The sequence below is a fragment of the Euphorbia lathyris genome, chromosome 7 (assembly GCF_963576675.1).
Source record: "Euphorbia lathyris chromosome 7, ddEupLath1.1, whole genome shotgun sequence".
NCBI classification, from domain to species: domain Eukaryota; kingdom Viridiplantae; phylum Streptophyta; class Magnoliopsida; order Malpighiales; family Euphorbiaceae; genus Euphorbia; species Euphorbia lathyris.
Window position 1 is genome coordinate 26,199,746 of NC_088916.1, and position 15,576 is coordinate 26,215,321.

General features: G+C 34.5%; 1 protein-coding gene across 1 annotated transcript; it reads left to right on the forward strand.

The window, feature by feature from the left end:
- Positions 1 to 8,515: 8,515 nt before the first annotated feature.
- Positions 8,516 to 9,055, forward strand: LOC136235339 (uncharacterized). Its single transcript, XM_066024960.1, has one exon. The coding sequence runs from the start codon at positions 8,516 to 8,518 to the stop codon at positions 9,053 to 9,055; it is 540 nt and encodes a 179-aa protein (XP_065881032.1).
- The last annotated feature ends 6,521 nt before the right edge of the window (positions 9,056 to 15,576 follow it).

Here is a 15,576-nt window from a genome sequence, read left to right on the forward strand (position 1 = left end):
TGAAAAACACGAAAATGGTAAAATAAGAAAAACACGAAAAAATGTGAAAAAACTGAAAACAAGAAAAAAAATGCAATAAAATGAAAATGAGAAAAACGAGAAAAAACACGAAAAAATGTGAAATGAAAAAACGGAAAAAAAACAAAAATGAGAAAAACAACGAAAAATGAAAAAAGAAATTGAAAAAAACATGAAAATCCGAAAAATGCAAAAAAAAAACATGAAAATTGTATTTAACTAATATAAACATACGTATTGTAATGATAATTGCATTTTATGAATTTTATTAAGATTTTCCTTTGATTAATTTACGACTTTGATTATATTACATTGCATTACAACGTATCAAACGGACTTTAAGAGTTTTTTAAAAATGCTCTAACCAAACATCTAAAACTCTCTATTTTGAAGTGAAAAGGAAATTAGCACCACTAAAATCAGCCACCAAACAACCTAAGTCATTTATATATAACATGTCTATATAAAAAATACACAATTTTATAGATGGTAAGAACTTATCCATATATATTTATATTCTGACTCCAACTGTTGCATTTCTGATGGTCTCCTGCATGCATTTCTCCACCTAGAGCGACACTTCTTGGAATGCATTTATTTTTATTTAAACTTTGTATTATTATTATTAATTATAGGCTCAGATGCTTACGTAGCTACAATAATGAACACTCAGTTGTTTTTTTCTTATCTTTAAATCAGATATTAAAGACACCATTATTAACTTTGATTATTTTTTTCTTTGAGAAAATACATCGTTAGTTTTTCATTTTAAACACATTTAGTTTAATTTAAACTTATTTTTATATTTCGAAACTTGTACAATATTGAATTAAAAAAATAAAAATATTCTTTAAAATTGTCAGTTCTCTGTCTGTTTATATTATTCTTGTTTTTCTGCTCTTTATAAGAATTCGCTTACATAATTTGTTGTATCATGGAAGACGATCGTCAATAGCGACGAAATCTATCTTAAGGATATTACTAATACATGCATCATATTTTGTCTAACTATGTTCTTTAGTTTCTAGTTTTATTGTTCAATATACTTTTCTATATTCGTCATGGTTATCAAAACCGGACCGGTCAAAGAACCGGAAAGGACAAAGGGTCAAGGGTTAGAGGTTCAATCGGGGTTTAACCGAGATTCAACCGGTATTAACAAAATTATGTGAAAAATAATATTTTATCCATATTTTAACTTATAAAAATTATATAAATAAAATTAAAAATATTAAATTTATAAATCCAATCATGAATTAAAAATATAATAAAAATTTAATTTATAAAAAAACTAAAAAATATATATTACATATTTTTTAAAACTAAATTTAGTATTATTATTAACATAACAAAATAGTTATTATACAATTTTTTAGAGTTTTAATTTAATTTATAAAAAGACTAAAAAATATATATTACATATTTTTTAAAACTAAATTTAGTATTATTATTAACATAACATATAAGTATAATAAAATAGTTATTATAAAATTTTTTAGAGTTTTAAATTTTATTTTATGAAATATTTAAATATTATGAGTATTGAAATGATAAAATAATGTTCGTATAATAGTTATAGAAATATAAAAAATTTGATAAAAAAAAGTAAATATAAAACATTATAATAAATAAATAATATTTTAAATATTTACTTTCTATAATAATTATATATCTATATTGTTAAGATTAAACACAAGTTAATAAGTGGTCTAGTGGTTAAGCAATCATTTCTTATTCAAAGGTCCTGTGTTCGAATCCTTGGAAAAGTAAGTTTTTTTTATTGAGTATAAAATGTAACCCGATTAGCCCGGTTAACCACGACTGGTTCAGACGGATCACGGTTCAACCAACCGGGTTAGACGGTTCTAACCGGTTTTCAAACATTTAAAAACCGAACCACCTCCGGCTTGGAATGATGACCGGTTCCGATCGAACCAAGTTGAACCGACCGGTTCGGTTCGGTTCTCAAAATCATGATATTCGTTATGGTTTTTGTTTAATCACATCTAACACTTCATTCATCACTCTCTAATAGCAAAATTGCCTATATTTATATACGGGCAAATTAAAAGCAACAAAAGTCAGTGGTTTAAAAGTTTTCAAATGGAGGTATATGATTTTTTTTTCAAAATAAGGTATTTGAAATCACATTACTAAGTTCTGATGTTAATCAAAAGCATTTTTATTTTATTTTTAAATTACATTTACATATTAATAAAATACATACCTCAAAATCGAATTGCACCGGTGTAAAATGAACTTAAATATCAATTTAGTTTATAAACGGTTAAATTAGTAAAAAATGTAAAATGTCTACCATATGATTTATTGTTTCGATTTAGAGGTTTTTTTTTTAAATTGTGTTTTATCAATATATAAGAATATTATTTTTTAAGATAAAAATACCCTCGGTTATAATTAGAACTAAAAAGTGTAAATTGTAATATATTTTTTTAAAATAAAACATACCGCAAATTTCTTATTTTGTAAACTTTTAAATCACATATATCTATTTGCAAATTAGGCAAACCATTGACTTTTTTTTTTTTTTTATCGTACTTTTCCCTTTATAGATACAATCCTCTTCTTAATCTCATTCAAAATCCTCATCAATTTGGTAACTAATCCATTCTTAATTACATTTTCAAGTTCCTAATTAAGATACTTTATATATTCTTTATTCTTTATTGAAGATTTGATCATTTGGATCTTACTTTTGCGGATTTTCCAGTTGTAACCAAATGTTGTCGTGGAACAAGAGCTCTAGATATTGCTATACTTATAAAGTATCTGTGTGTTTCTGATTGTTGGATTTTTTTATAGAAATAAAATAAATAGTTGGGAATAATAAAATAAAGGAGTTATATATTCATTTTAATTATATTTTTAATAACGTTTCGTTTTGGTTGTTATTTAAATTATTATTTATATATAAGCTAGTAGTAACCACTAACCTATTTATTAGTTATTAATTTTAGCAACGGTAACTCTTAACTTATTTATTACATATTAATTTTAATAACTTCCTTAATTAAAATATATTTAATATTTTTTTCGTAACAACTTAAACTTTGAATCAAACATCACACTGATCACGTGTTTTGAAACAGTAATCATCTTACTGAATCTGCCTATGGAATACAAGTATCTCAATTACTTGTTAAGTGTATTGTAAGATTCAACTAACCCATCTTTTAATTAAGGAATAAGGTACTCGTTTATGGTTTTTGGAGAAGTATCAATTTAGGCTTCACGTACAAAACAACACCAATATAAACTTAACGTTTAGAAAATGGTACTAATTTAGGTCTCGATAACGAACGAGACACGTTGTTGATATTATTCCGTTAAGTTTTGTCAATTGTACGTGGAGGGTGGGAGAAATCAGGACTTAACGGAGTAATATCAATGACGTGTCCAATCCGTTATCGATACCTAAATTTGTACCATTTTTTAAACGTTAGACATATATTGGTGCTATTTTGTACATAGAGTCTAAGGGTCCGTTTGTTTTATCTGCTGTTTGTTGTTGCTGTTTGCTGTTTCCTGTTACGGTTTGATGTTTCCTGTTTGAAAATGTTGCTGTTCCAAAAAGCAGGGAGTCCCTACTTTTATAAAAAGCTACTTTTCGGCTACAAAAGGCAAACAGGAGATGTCTAACCAAACACCTTAAACTCTCCTTTTCAAAGTGAAAATGCAAACAGGAGGTCGAAAAGCAGCTACCAAACACCTCCTAAATTGATACTTCCCAAAAACCATAAGTCTATTTTGGTACCTTATCCCTTTAATTATTGAAGGTGTTTAAGTGTAATTATTATGAGCTAGTTAGATGCTCATATTTCAATTGCCATCACATTGAGTAATAAACTAGCAATAAGCACCTTTGGATTAAGATTTTACTGCAATTCACTAAAATAAAATTAAAAATGAACTACGAAAGAAGAATAGTTCTACTCCTTCGGGAAAAACACATGTAAAAGTTCCTCCAATGGTTGAAGCATTGATTTCAAGGGAAATATTACCTAAAATGTGTTAAAAAAAATTTGGTTCGCAATTATATTTACTTGGTTATTCACTTTCGCAGATGGTTTGTACCTCTATAGGTGAGACTGCTGGCCACGAAAATTCTTTTCATTCCCAAAAAATATCGAAATTTAAAAAAAAAAAATCAGAGTTATAAAATATGTTAAACTATACTCTAAATTAATTTCATTAGATAACGTTGTAGGTTAAAGTTATGGGCTTTCATTTAAAATGGGTACATAAATTTTAAGGCCTTGGGCCTTTTGTTGTCCTCAGCTGCTAATATAGACCTGTTATTCCTCCTATTAAAAAAACTCGTTTGAAATGGAAAATGTAAAAACAAAAGTGTAAACAATATGAAAGAAGAAAGAGGAATATTGATTTGATGGGATTGGTTTGGGTTAGGTTGGTTTGGACATATAAAAAATTAATAGATTGGATTGAGTTGAATAGGTTTTTTTTTTTTTTTTTAACCAGAAAAGAGGAAAATCATATATATGATGGACTAGTGTCCATAACAATAGTGTTTAAAAGTAGAGGTGGCAATTTCTGACACGAAAATACGATTACAGAGCCAACCCGACTGACACGACACGATTTACACGAAAATCATTTTTCTAGCATTTATAACGTATAAAACCATATGGAACATAAAAATGAGATAACACGATTTTGACACGAAACACGAAATTGCCACCTCTATTTAAAAGTCATTCCGCATAACAGTTGAAAAGAAATCGCTAGCATTGGAACAGGCAAGCCTAGCTACCAAATGAGCTGCACTGTTCGCTAAACGAGGAATAAAAGCTAATTTAAAATGTGGGTTGGATCCTAACAATAATCGACAGTCCTGTATAATCATTCCGAACTCAGATATATCGTATTTTTCATCTAGAATAGCATCGACGACGAGTTTTGCATCAGACTCGAACTCAACAGATGTATAACCCAAATTACCAAGCCATATCAAGCACGTACGAATAGCAAGAGCTTCAATAGTGCTAGGATCTTTGATACCTGGGATAAAACTGCTGCTACAGAATAAGAAGGATCCACTTTCATCTCTGATTACCGTGCCCATGCCGCTGCTTATCAATTCTTTGAAAATTGCCCCATCGATGTTACATTTGACAAAGCCTGGATTTGGTGGCCTCCATTTCTGAATCGGGGCCGGTTGTCTCGTAATCCTGTTAATTGACACCTCTTGGACCCCTGATACTGACCTGCTGCTCGAAGCCGATTGCCCCCGTGTTACCGCTCCAATGTGCGTCTGAACGGAATTGATCGGCACTGGACGTCGCTGCTCCGAATCGGGATCGAGAGCCGACGATTGGGCGTTGTTGGGGTCGTGGTGATTCTGTCCCTCTCTGATGTGCGGCGATACCGCTCCTGGTTGTCTGGGAGCCAGTCGTTGTTGGTATGTTGTCCAATCTTGAGCCGCCTCCAAACTAGTCCGCCAACTAGTGTCAGCCGGCCACCACCTCATGTGCCAAAGAACTCTGTTTCTGTGGTCCCAAATTGCTTTCAGGGCACAGCATATTCTGACAATTTTCACCTGGTTTGAGCTGCATAACTCTTGCAGGAGCCACTCAGACAGGTTCGAGTTGCCCATCGTCGGGGAGGGAACGCCTGCAATTCGCCAAATGTCACCTGCAAAACAACACTCAGTAAATAAATGGTTATCTGTCTCCTCCTGCTCCATGCAAACAGGGCATTCGGTTGTAATAGGAACTCTTCTCTGAGCCAACCGAGCTCTAGTTGGAATACATTTCGAGCAAATACGCCAGATAAACTGTTTCAGCTTAGGGGGAATCCTCAACCTCCACAATTTCTTCCAGCCATTCTGAGCCCTACTATCATCACCCAAGCCCATACTAGCTAGGTAGCCTGAATGCACATTATAGTTCCCATCCTTTGACCAATGCCAGATTCTCACATCTTCCCCAGAGTTGAATAGGTTTTTAATTTAAATATTTGCATGCATCTTTTTAGCTTTTCATTTTCGATTTAAAAATAATTTATAATTTACATGTTAAACTAAGATATATAAGAAAATTTCATAAAAAAAAAATATATAAGAAACAAATTATAAAAAAAAAAAGGAAAAAGAAAAGGAAAATCAGAAAACACACAAAAAAAAAAACCAAAAAGAAAAAAACGTGAAAAAACAAAAGCGAAAATATTTCAAAGGATATGTGCTATAAAAGGTAAACACAGAAAGCTATTCGTCTTAGTTCGTTTATTAATTACGAATATAACAGGGCCCATAAGTATCAGGAATAGAAATTTTTTGTACATAGATAGATGTTTTATACCCAACATTGGTATCAAACCAATCATTATATTTCCATTATATTCCGTTATTTGATAATTAGATTTATAATTTGTGCAATTTTACCTCTAAAAATATCAAGTAATTTCAATTTTATTCTTATACAATAAAAAATTTGAACTGATTGATTTGACAGTTATTTGATTATCACATCAGATATTTCAAAGAAGTTCATCGATAAAATAAAGCAGTTATTTGTATTTTGACGGGTTGTATGCAGTTTTTTTTCTGTGACTAACTTTTATCTAACAGACTTAAATATTATATTATTTCGATAGGTTATTTGTAACTGTGTTAGTAACAGACTAAACATTTTAGACATAATTGACGTTTGTAAGGCATATGCGACAATTAAATAACGAGTTAAATAACAGTGAAACAGTCTGTTTAAATTCATAGTTACGGGTAAATCTGCACTTCTCAAAAAATGATACAAGTTCAATATATAATAAATGTAGACATTAAATGGTGGACTTTAACAAAGTAAGTTCATCCAATGGTGGTAAAAACAAAGTAAGACTTACTTTGTTAAAAACAAAGTAAGCATAGTCTAACCCTAAATTATAGATATTGAAAATATAAAAGAATATTCTATTAACGTTTATATGCATGCATATATCAAAACCGTTTTATTAAATCTTAAATTTTAATTCACATCTAAAAAGTTAGAATTCATAAATACAATAAATGATATATTAATTATTTGATAAATTTTATTTGTAGAATTTTATTAACGGAAAAAAAAGTATAGGGTTGGGCGTAAAAATATCCTTAACGTTTTGGTTCATGAGCAATTTTATCCTAACGTCTAAAATTGTGTAATTTTACCCCTAACGTTGGAAGCCAAGAGCAATTTTACTCCCAACGTAATAAATTGGTCAGTTTGAGAAATAATTTATTAAACTATCTTTTCGGTCATGAATCTTGTCATCTACACTTCACATGTGCGTCATTTTATTAGTAACAAATCACAAACATATGTTGAGATGTGAAAAAAAAAACAAAAAAAAATACATCTTGTACGAATTGGATAAAAAAATTCAAAAAATTCACCGAATTTATAAATATTAATCTCCAATTCTATTATTAAATTGTAAAAAAACATGAAATCTTTTTTTTAGATCTAACTGATATGTAATTAGTGCAGAATTAGAAACAAAATATATGTGTTTTATAATAGTGTCTGAAATTGATCCAAATTATCAACATTAAAGGCAAAATTGCTCATGGCTACTATTAGGAATACGACTAAATATATTAGGAATATAATTTTTGATACTCTTAGGCACGAATTTAGACCACGAGAATTAAAAGTAGTGCCGGACGAACTATTTGTTCAACTCGGTATGAAAGATTTCTTAGAATGGTCTTTATTGAGATGCTGGGTCAAACAGTGGTTAAACTACTGTGGTGTCTGTGCTTTCCCGTAAAGACTCTTAAAGACCTTGCTTTTTCTTCCGCTGGGAAGCTGGTTTTTCGGACCGGACTTGATTAAATAGAGTTTCATCTTAATATTCTTTTGTTTTGAGACGAGAGCGAAAGTAAACCCTGTTCATCTTGAGCCATAGGCGTGGACGTAGGAATGAATAGGCATGCTATTAGGAATATAATTTATGTATAATATATTTAGTCGTATTCCTACTGATAGTCTCCTAGTCAAATATGTATATATCTGATAGTTTTCTAGTCAAATTCGGATTCCTATCGGATAGACTCCTTCTTCCTTTCTAACTCTGTTTGTACTATATATTTTGAGCACCTGAGATTTAATAAAGGCAAGATGTATTTCCGCAATTTCCCTTGGCTTATCATGGTATCAGAGCATTCTAAAGTTTAGAATTTTTTTTTTATCGATCCTCTGTTCTTCATCTTTGTTCTTTGCCTGCCATGGCAGACAAGAAATCTACACCGCCCCCTACACAGTCTCGTTATGAACCTTTCTCTAAATATTATCTTCATCCTTCTGAGGGTACGGGTACGATGATCAGCCCTATTCTGCTCAAGGGTAACAACTACGACCAGTGGGTAAGATCTCTCCGCAATAATCTGAAAGCCAAGAATAAATTAGGGTTTATTGATGGCACCATCAATGAACCAGCACCAACATCTGAGGATTATGAACAATGGGGTATTGTGAACTCTATGCTTGTTGCTTGGGTTTATAATACTTTGGATACTTCAATTCGCTCTACGGTTTCTTTACCTGATAATGTTAAAACTATGTGGGATGATCTTCATGATCGTTTCTCTCTTGGGAATGGTCCTCGTATTCATGAAATTAAAAATCAAATTGTTGATTGCAAACAGTGTGGTCGACCTCTTGTTGATTATTATAGTGATTTAAAACAGCTATGGGATGAATTGGCTAGCTATGTGAAAACACCTAATTGTTCATGTTCTGCTTCTGCTGAGTATGTCAAAATTTACGAAACTGAGAAATTACATCGGTTCCTTATTGGCCTTGATGCTCGAAAATATAGTGCTGTTGTTTCGGGTCTCTTGATGATGGACCCCTTGCCCTCTTTGAATTATGCTTATGCTAAGGTGGCTACTGATGAGCGCCATCATACTGTGGTCGAGGCCCATGAGGCTCGACCTGACAATGTTGGTTTTGCAGCAAGTGGTTCGGCTGGTGGTCGTCTTGTTGCTTCTGGAAAGACTACCACGGGAGACGAGCTGTGAGTTTGTTTACATTGTGGTGAGAAGGGGCATGAAAAGGAGCGTTGTTTCAAGCTTCATGGCTATCCAGATTGGTGGGTTGGCAAGCGTGGCAGACGCACTGGGGGTCGCGGTGGACGCTCTGGTGGGCGTGGTGGTCGCGATCGTGGTGGTTTTGTAGGCAATACAGGTACACGGACTAGTGCTGCTTCCTCTTCACAGCAACCATTTAGTGAGTCTGATCGCCAAAGTGTTCCGACTCTCAGTGATTCTCAATTCATTCAACTCATGTCTGCTGTTAATGGTGCTAAGTCCAATAATGAACATTTAAATGGTAAGAAGTCCGCTGATTGTTGGATTATTGATTCTGGCGCGTCTAACCACATGACGGGTAACATTAAATTATTTCTTGATATAATTGATATTCCGGATTCTATTGTTGGCTTACCGAACGGTAAACACACTACTGCTACAAAGGAGGGAACAATTCGCTTGAGCCAAAATTTGGTGTTACATAATGTTTTATTTGTTCCTTCTCTTACCTGTAATTTGCTGTCAGTGTCTCAGTTACTTGAAAAACAATGTTATATTGTTCTTTTCACTGACAAGCTATGTGTTATTCAGGACCGCACTTTGAGGAACCTGATTGGAGCAGGGGTGCAGTGTGACGGGGTCTATTGGTTTCAGAAGTTCATTCAAGCTAATCAAACAACAACTGTTGCAGAATCTGCAGATTTATGTCATCAGCGGTTAGGGCATCCCTCTCAAAAGGTTCTCTCTAGTTTGTGTGGAGTAGTTCATATAGATTTTTCAAACAATAGTTGTGCTACTAATTGTGGTGTATGCTTTCAAGCAAAACAACATCGTAGTCCTTTTCCTTTGAGTATGAATAAAGCTGCTGGTTTGTTTGATTTAATACATTGTGATATATGGGGACCGGAAAAATTGCATGCTAGTAATGGGGCTCGTTATTTTTTAACAATTGTTGATGATTGTTTTCGGGCTACATGGGTGTTTTTGATGGCAGGAAAATATGAGGTTCCTCAACTGATTAAGAATTTTTGTAAAATGGTGCACAGTCAGTATCATAAACAAGTTAAGATTTTGAGGAGTGACAATAGCCCAGAATTTTTGTCTTAAAACTTTTTATGTTGAATGTGGCATGCTTCATCAAACCTCATGTGTTGATACAGCACAGCAAAACGGTAGAGTTGAGCGTAAACACCGTCATGTATTAAATGTAGCTCGGGCTTTACGTTTCCAAGCTCATCTTCCTAAAAAGTTTTGGGGTGAGTGTGTTTTGACTGCGGTTCATTTAATAAATCGAACCCCTACTCCTATTCTTCATGGAAAATCCCCTTATGAGATTTTGTTTGGCCAACAGCCTCCTATGCTTGCTTTACGTGTTTTTGGGTGCCTTTGTTATGCTGCTAATAGGCCTCGGATTAAAGACAAATTTGGGTCTCGGTCTAGGCGTTGTATATTCGTTGGGTATCCTTTTGGTACAAAGGGTTGGCGTCTTTTTGATTTGGATACTCATGAATATTTTGTTAGTCGGGATGTGCAATTTTTTGAAGATGTTTTTCCCTTTTCCAAACCCGAAGTTGGTCCGACTATGTGTCCGTTTCAGTCTTACTTACAACAGCCCCCTCTTGATGATTATGATGGGATAGTGCCAAGTGATGCACGGGTTGGGACAAAGGGGCCTATAGAGGCTGTCGGAGCTGAAATTTTTGCACCTACTGTCACTGTGCCAGCTGTTGCACAACCTGATGCCCCAAAAATTATTGGGACGATTCCTAGCGTTACTGATACTGTGAATGCAAACAGTAATGTAAGTGATAATCTTCCTACTACTATGGGTACCACTGACAACTTGGGCCGTGGACATCGTAATCGAAAACCTTCATCAAAGTTAAGGGATTTTGTTACTCACACTATTGTTTCTCATACTGTTGCTCAAAAAATAGACCCTGCACCATCCTCTACTGCACCGGCTCAATCTGGAACCTCATGTACTCCTTTCCCTATAGCTTGTTATGTTGATTGTGAAAAGTTTTCTGTTAGACACAAAAGTTTTTTGGCAGCAATTACTGCAGGTAAGGAACCTGTCTCTTTTACGGAGGCTTTTAAGGATCCTAGTTGGTGTACAGCAATGCAAGAAGAGATTGATGCCTTAGAACGTAATAATACTTGGACCTTGGAAGAGTTGCCTTCTGGTAAGAGAACTCTTGGTTGTCAATGGGTTTATAAAGTGAAGTTTAAGTCTGATGGATCTATTGAGCGCCTCAAAGCGCGACTTGTTGTGTTTGGAAATCGCCAAGTTGCAAGTATTGATTTTCATGAGACATTTGCACCCGTAGCAAAGATGGGTATTGTGCGCATTTTTCTTGCTGTGGCAAGTGCTCTTAAGTGGGAACTTCATCAAATGGATGTCCATAATGCGTTCCTTCATGGAGATTTAGAGGAAGAGGTATATATGAAGTTACCTCCTGGTTATTCGAGTCCTACACCTGGGAAGGTCTTACGATTGCGCAAATCTTTATATGGATTGCGTCAAGCACCGAGGAATTGGTTTGCAAAATTGTCCACCGCCTTGAAGCATTTTGGCTTCAAACAATCTTATGCTGACTACTCCTTGTTTAGTTACTGTAATGGAAATGTTGCTCTTCATGTTCTGGTTTATGTAGATGATCTTATTGTTGCAGGGTCCTCTCATACTTCTATCACTCAATTGAAGGAATACCTTAGTAAGTGTTTTCATATGAAAGACCTTGGCGCTTTGAAGTACTTTCTTGGTATTGAGGTAGCTCGTGGGGCTGAGGGTCTTTTTCTCTCCCAACGTAAGTATACTCTTGATGTTCTTACAGAGGCTGGTATGTTGGGTTGTAAGCCTATCGATACTCCAATGGAGCAAAACCATCATTTTGCTACTGCAGATGGTCCTTCTATGCCTGATCCTGCACAATATAGGCGTTTTGTTGGACGCTTGGTCTATCTAACTATCACTAGGCCTGAGCTTAGTTATTCTATGCATACTCTTGCTCAATTTCTAAGCAACCCTAAGGTCGAACATTGTGATGCTGCTCTTCGTGTATTGCGGTATTTAAAAGGAAGTCCAGGACAGGGCATCTTGCTTCGGAAATGCAATGATTTGCGCTTAAATGCCTTTTGTGACAGTGATTGGGTTGCTTGCCCATTAACTAGACGCTCTTTGACTAGTTATTTTGTGCTGCTTGGGACATCTCCTATTTCCTGGAAGACTAAAAAACAACCTACTGTATCTCGTTCTTCTGCGGAAGCTGAGTATCGTGCCATGGCTGTCACCACTTGTGAGTTAAAATGGTTGAAGTCTTTGTTGAGATCTCTTAGGGTTCATCATTCCCGTCCTATGCGATTATTTTGTGATAGTCAAGCTGCTATTCATATTGCGGCAAATCCAGTCTTTCATGACCGTACAAAACATATTGAAGCTGACTGTCACTTTGTTCGTGATGAATTGCAGGCCGGCAACATTACTACTTCGTATGTACCTACAAGTCATCAATTGGCGGATATTTTGACAAAAGCTCTGGGGCGACAACAATTCTATTACTTACTACGCAAGTTGGGTATTTGTGATATGCATGCTCCAACTTGAGGGGGAGTATTAGGAATATAATTTATGTATAATATATTTAGTCGTATTCCTACTGATAGTCTCCTAGTCAAATATGTATATATCTGATAGTTTTCTAGTCAAATTCGGATTCCTATCGGATAGACTCCTTCTTCCTTTCTAACTCTGTTTGTACTATATATTTTTAGCACCTGAGATTTAATAAAGGCAAGATGTATTTCCGCAATTTCCCTTGGCTTATCAGCTACCAACGTTAAGAGTAAAATTGCACTATTTTAGACATTAAAAGTAAAATTGCTCCTGATCCAAAATATTAAAGGTATTTTTACACTCTACTAACGAAAAATTACTTTTCAAAATATATGGAACTGCACCTGCTGCGGAATAAAAAATTATTGTTGGGAGTGTTTTTGCAATTGCGCATGGCAATTGCGTTGGACAAATAATTGTCAACTGTAGACAATTAGTTATGCAGTATCAATTCCACTATCAAGAAAAATAAAAAAGTTCAGTTCCATTTCTTTCCCAGTATTTATTGTACAATTAATAAAATTCCATAAATTAAAGAATTAATGTATTTTTTTTTTGTAGGAAAGGAAAAGAAAAACAAACAAACAAAACACCGCTCAACCCGGGATCAGCCTAGGAAAACTGACCCCCACCACATCCTCCATGATCAAAGAAGAGATGAAGACCGGAGGAGAAGAAAATGTAGAAAGACCCAACAAACTAGAGTGCCCTTCCATCGCAAGACGGTCCGCTACGCAGTTCTGCTCCCTATAAATATGAGCAAACCTAATAGACTCAAAGGAGGATCCAATCCTTCTAATGCCTTTAATAATGTTCAGGCTATTCCGGCAAACAGCATCGCCCTCAGAAATCATTTTAACCGCTTCTTGGTTATCTGACTCAACAAGAAGCTTCTTCACCCCTAGATCCTTAGAAAGCTTCAGGCTAGAGAAAATCCCCCAAAGCTCTGCAGAAAAGGAAGAACCAATACCCAAATTCTGAGAGAAGCCAGAAACCCACCTGCCACCATCGTCTCTAAGGACCCCTCCTGCGGCAAATCTCCCGTCTCTTAGACAAGAACCATCAGTGTTGAGCTTAACCACACCTTCACTCGGCCTATACCAGCCTAAAAGATTGACCTCCTTCCTCTGAACATCCCTAGCTAAGGGGTCCTCAACAAAACTCTCAACCAAGGTACTAATCTTTTTAGAAAAGAAATCAAGGACATTTGGCTGAGAAACCACTCCTCCTCCAAAGATCTCCTCGTTCCGCCATCTCCAAATCTGATGGCAAACCACCACAAAAAGAAGAACACCTTGATTCCCAGGCAGAAGAATCCCTTTAATTCCATCTACAAACCAATCATTCTCAGAATGGGCTAAAAAGGAAGATAGCACATCCCTAGGGAGAATTCTCCTCCAAACCTCTTTACTTTTCTCACAATCCCTGAGAGCATGGCACAAAGTCTCCTCAAACCCTCTGCATCTACCACAGGCTCCAGAATCCACCAAGTGCCTCCTTTTTCTATCCGAATTAGTAAGCAACCTATTCCTAGCCCCAAGCCACAGGAAGCTCCTAATACGGTACGGCACTTTTAAAGCCCAAATAATCTTCCACCCCCCAGGGGATGAAGAATCCAAACCCTGATAGAACGCCTGAAAAGCAGATTTACACGAATAGGCCCCATTGTTAGTCAGCGCCCAATAATAACTATCCTTGTCTTCAATTTAATTACTAATTTGAACACCTCTAATAGTAAGGAGTGATTCCAGACTGAGGTAGGAATCAAATTTATCCCAAATCCACTCACCCTCAGAATCCATGTCAAACCCGACCCTAAAATCTATCAGATAAGACGGTGAGACAAAATAACTACCACTTATGAGACCAAAATACAATTATAATTTCTAAGAGGATGGTCCCTAACTTGTTATCTAAACGTTTATCAACTTTATCCACATTAATTTCCCAAAAATCCCTCATAATTCATTATTATAACACCTGTACTCTACTCGATGCACTACAATCAATAACAAATTACATTTCATTATTCTATAGACACCAATCTATTTACATAAATCAAAACTTTTATCCAACAAATAATACCAATCTATATTTCTGTTACTTATCTCCGAATATAAACTGAACAAAGTATTTAAGGAATTTCTCTACTAGCTAACCCAAAAATCTAACAGACTATTAGCAACTATTTAATTTAACTGTTTAATCTGTCTGATTGGCTTGGACTTGATAATATAATCAAGCTTCCTACGTATCCCGATATTTTCAAGTTGGGAATCAAAGCCACGTAGTTCTACTCAGTTTGACTAGACACTATTTATTTTACATTTACCCTTGTACCTGCGTAACTCACTTGAAATGGTAGCATTATTTATGTAATTCACTTTTCCGGTTAAATTATTCACGTTATATATAATAATACCAAACAATCAATTCACTTTAGAATAATTTACCTTAACAATAATTTTAATTTATTTTTATATGATTAACCGAACTCATTTTACTCCATAAACGACTCTTGTTACCGAATCAATTCAACTCAAGGTTCAAATGATTCTTTTTCTCATATGAATTCAAATTCAAAACGTTAAATCTAAAACTACTCGTTTACCGGCAACACCCGATTATAGTTACCTCAAGCATGTTAATATTTATAATAAAATTCAATGAATTAAATTAACCTTTGCTAATATGCGTAAACATATGATCTGTTTATAAAATGGGATACAATGAAAACTCATTTAACTAAATTTTCAAGATGAAGAACAGCAAAAAGTACCAAATTAGTTCTTAAGGGAGAATGATTTAGCAAGAATCAAAGTCACACGAAAAATATTGGGCAAATTCTCAATATTCCATTTCTTTTGGTTCAGTAATGGTAGGCCACTATTGAGAA

Coding starts and splice junctions, on each gene's coding strand:
- LOC136235339 (XM_066024960.1), top strand. CDS start 8,516: ATGCTTGTTGCTTGGGTTTATAATACTTTGGATACTTCAATTCGCTCT.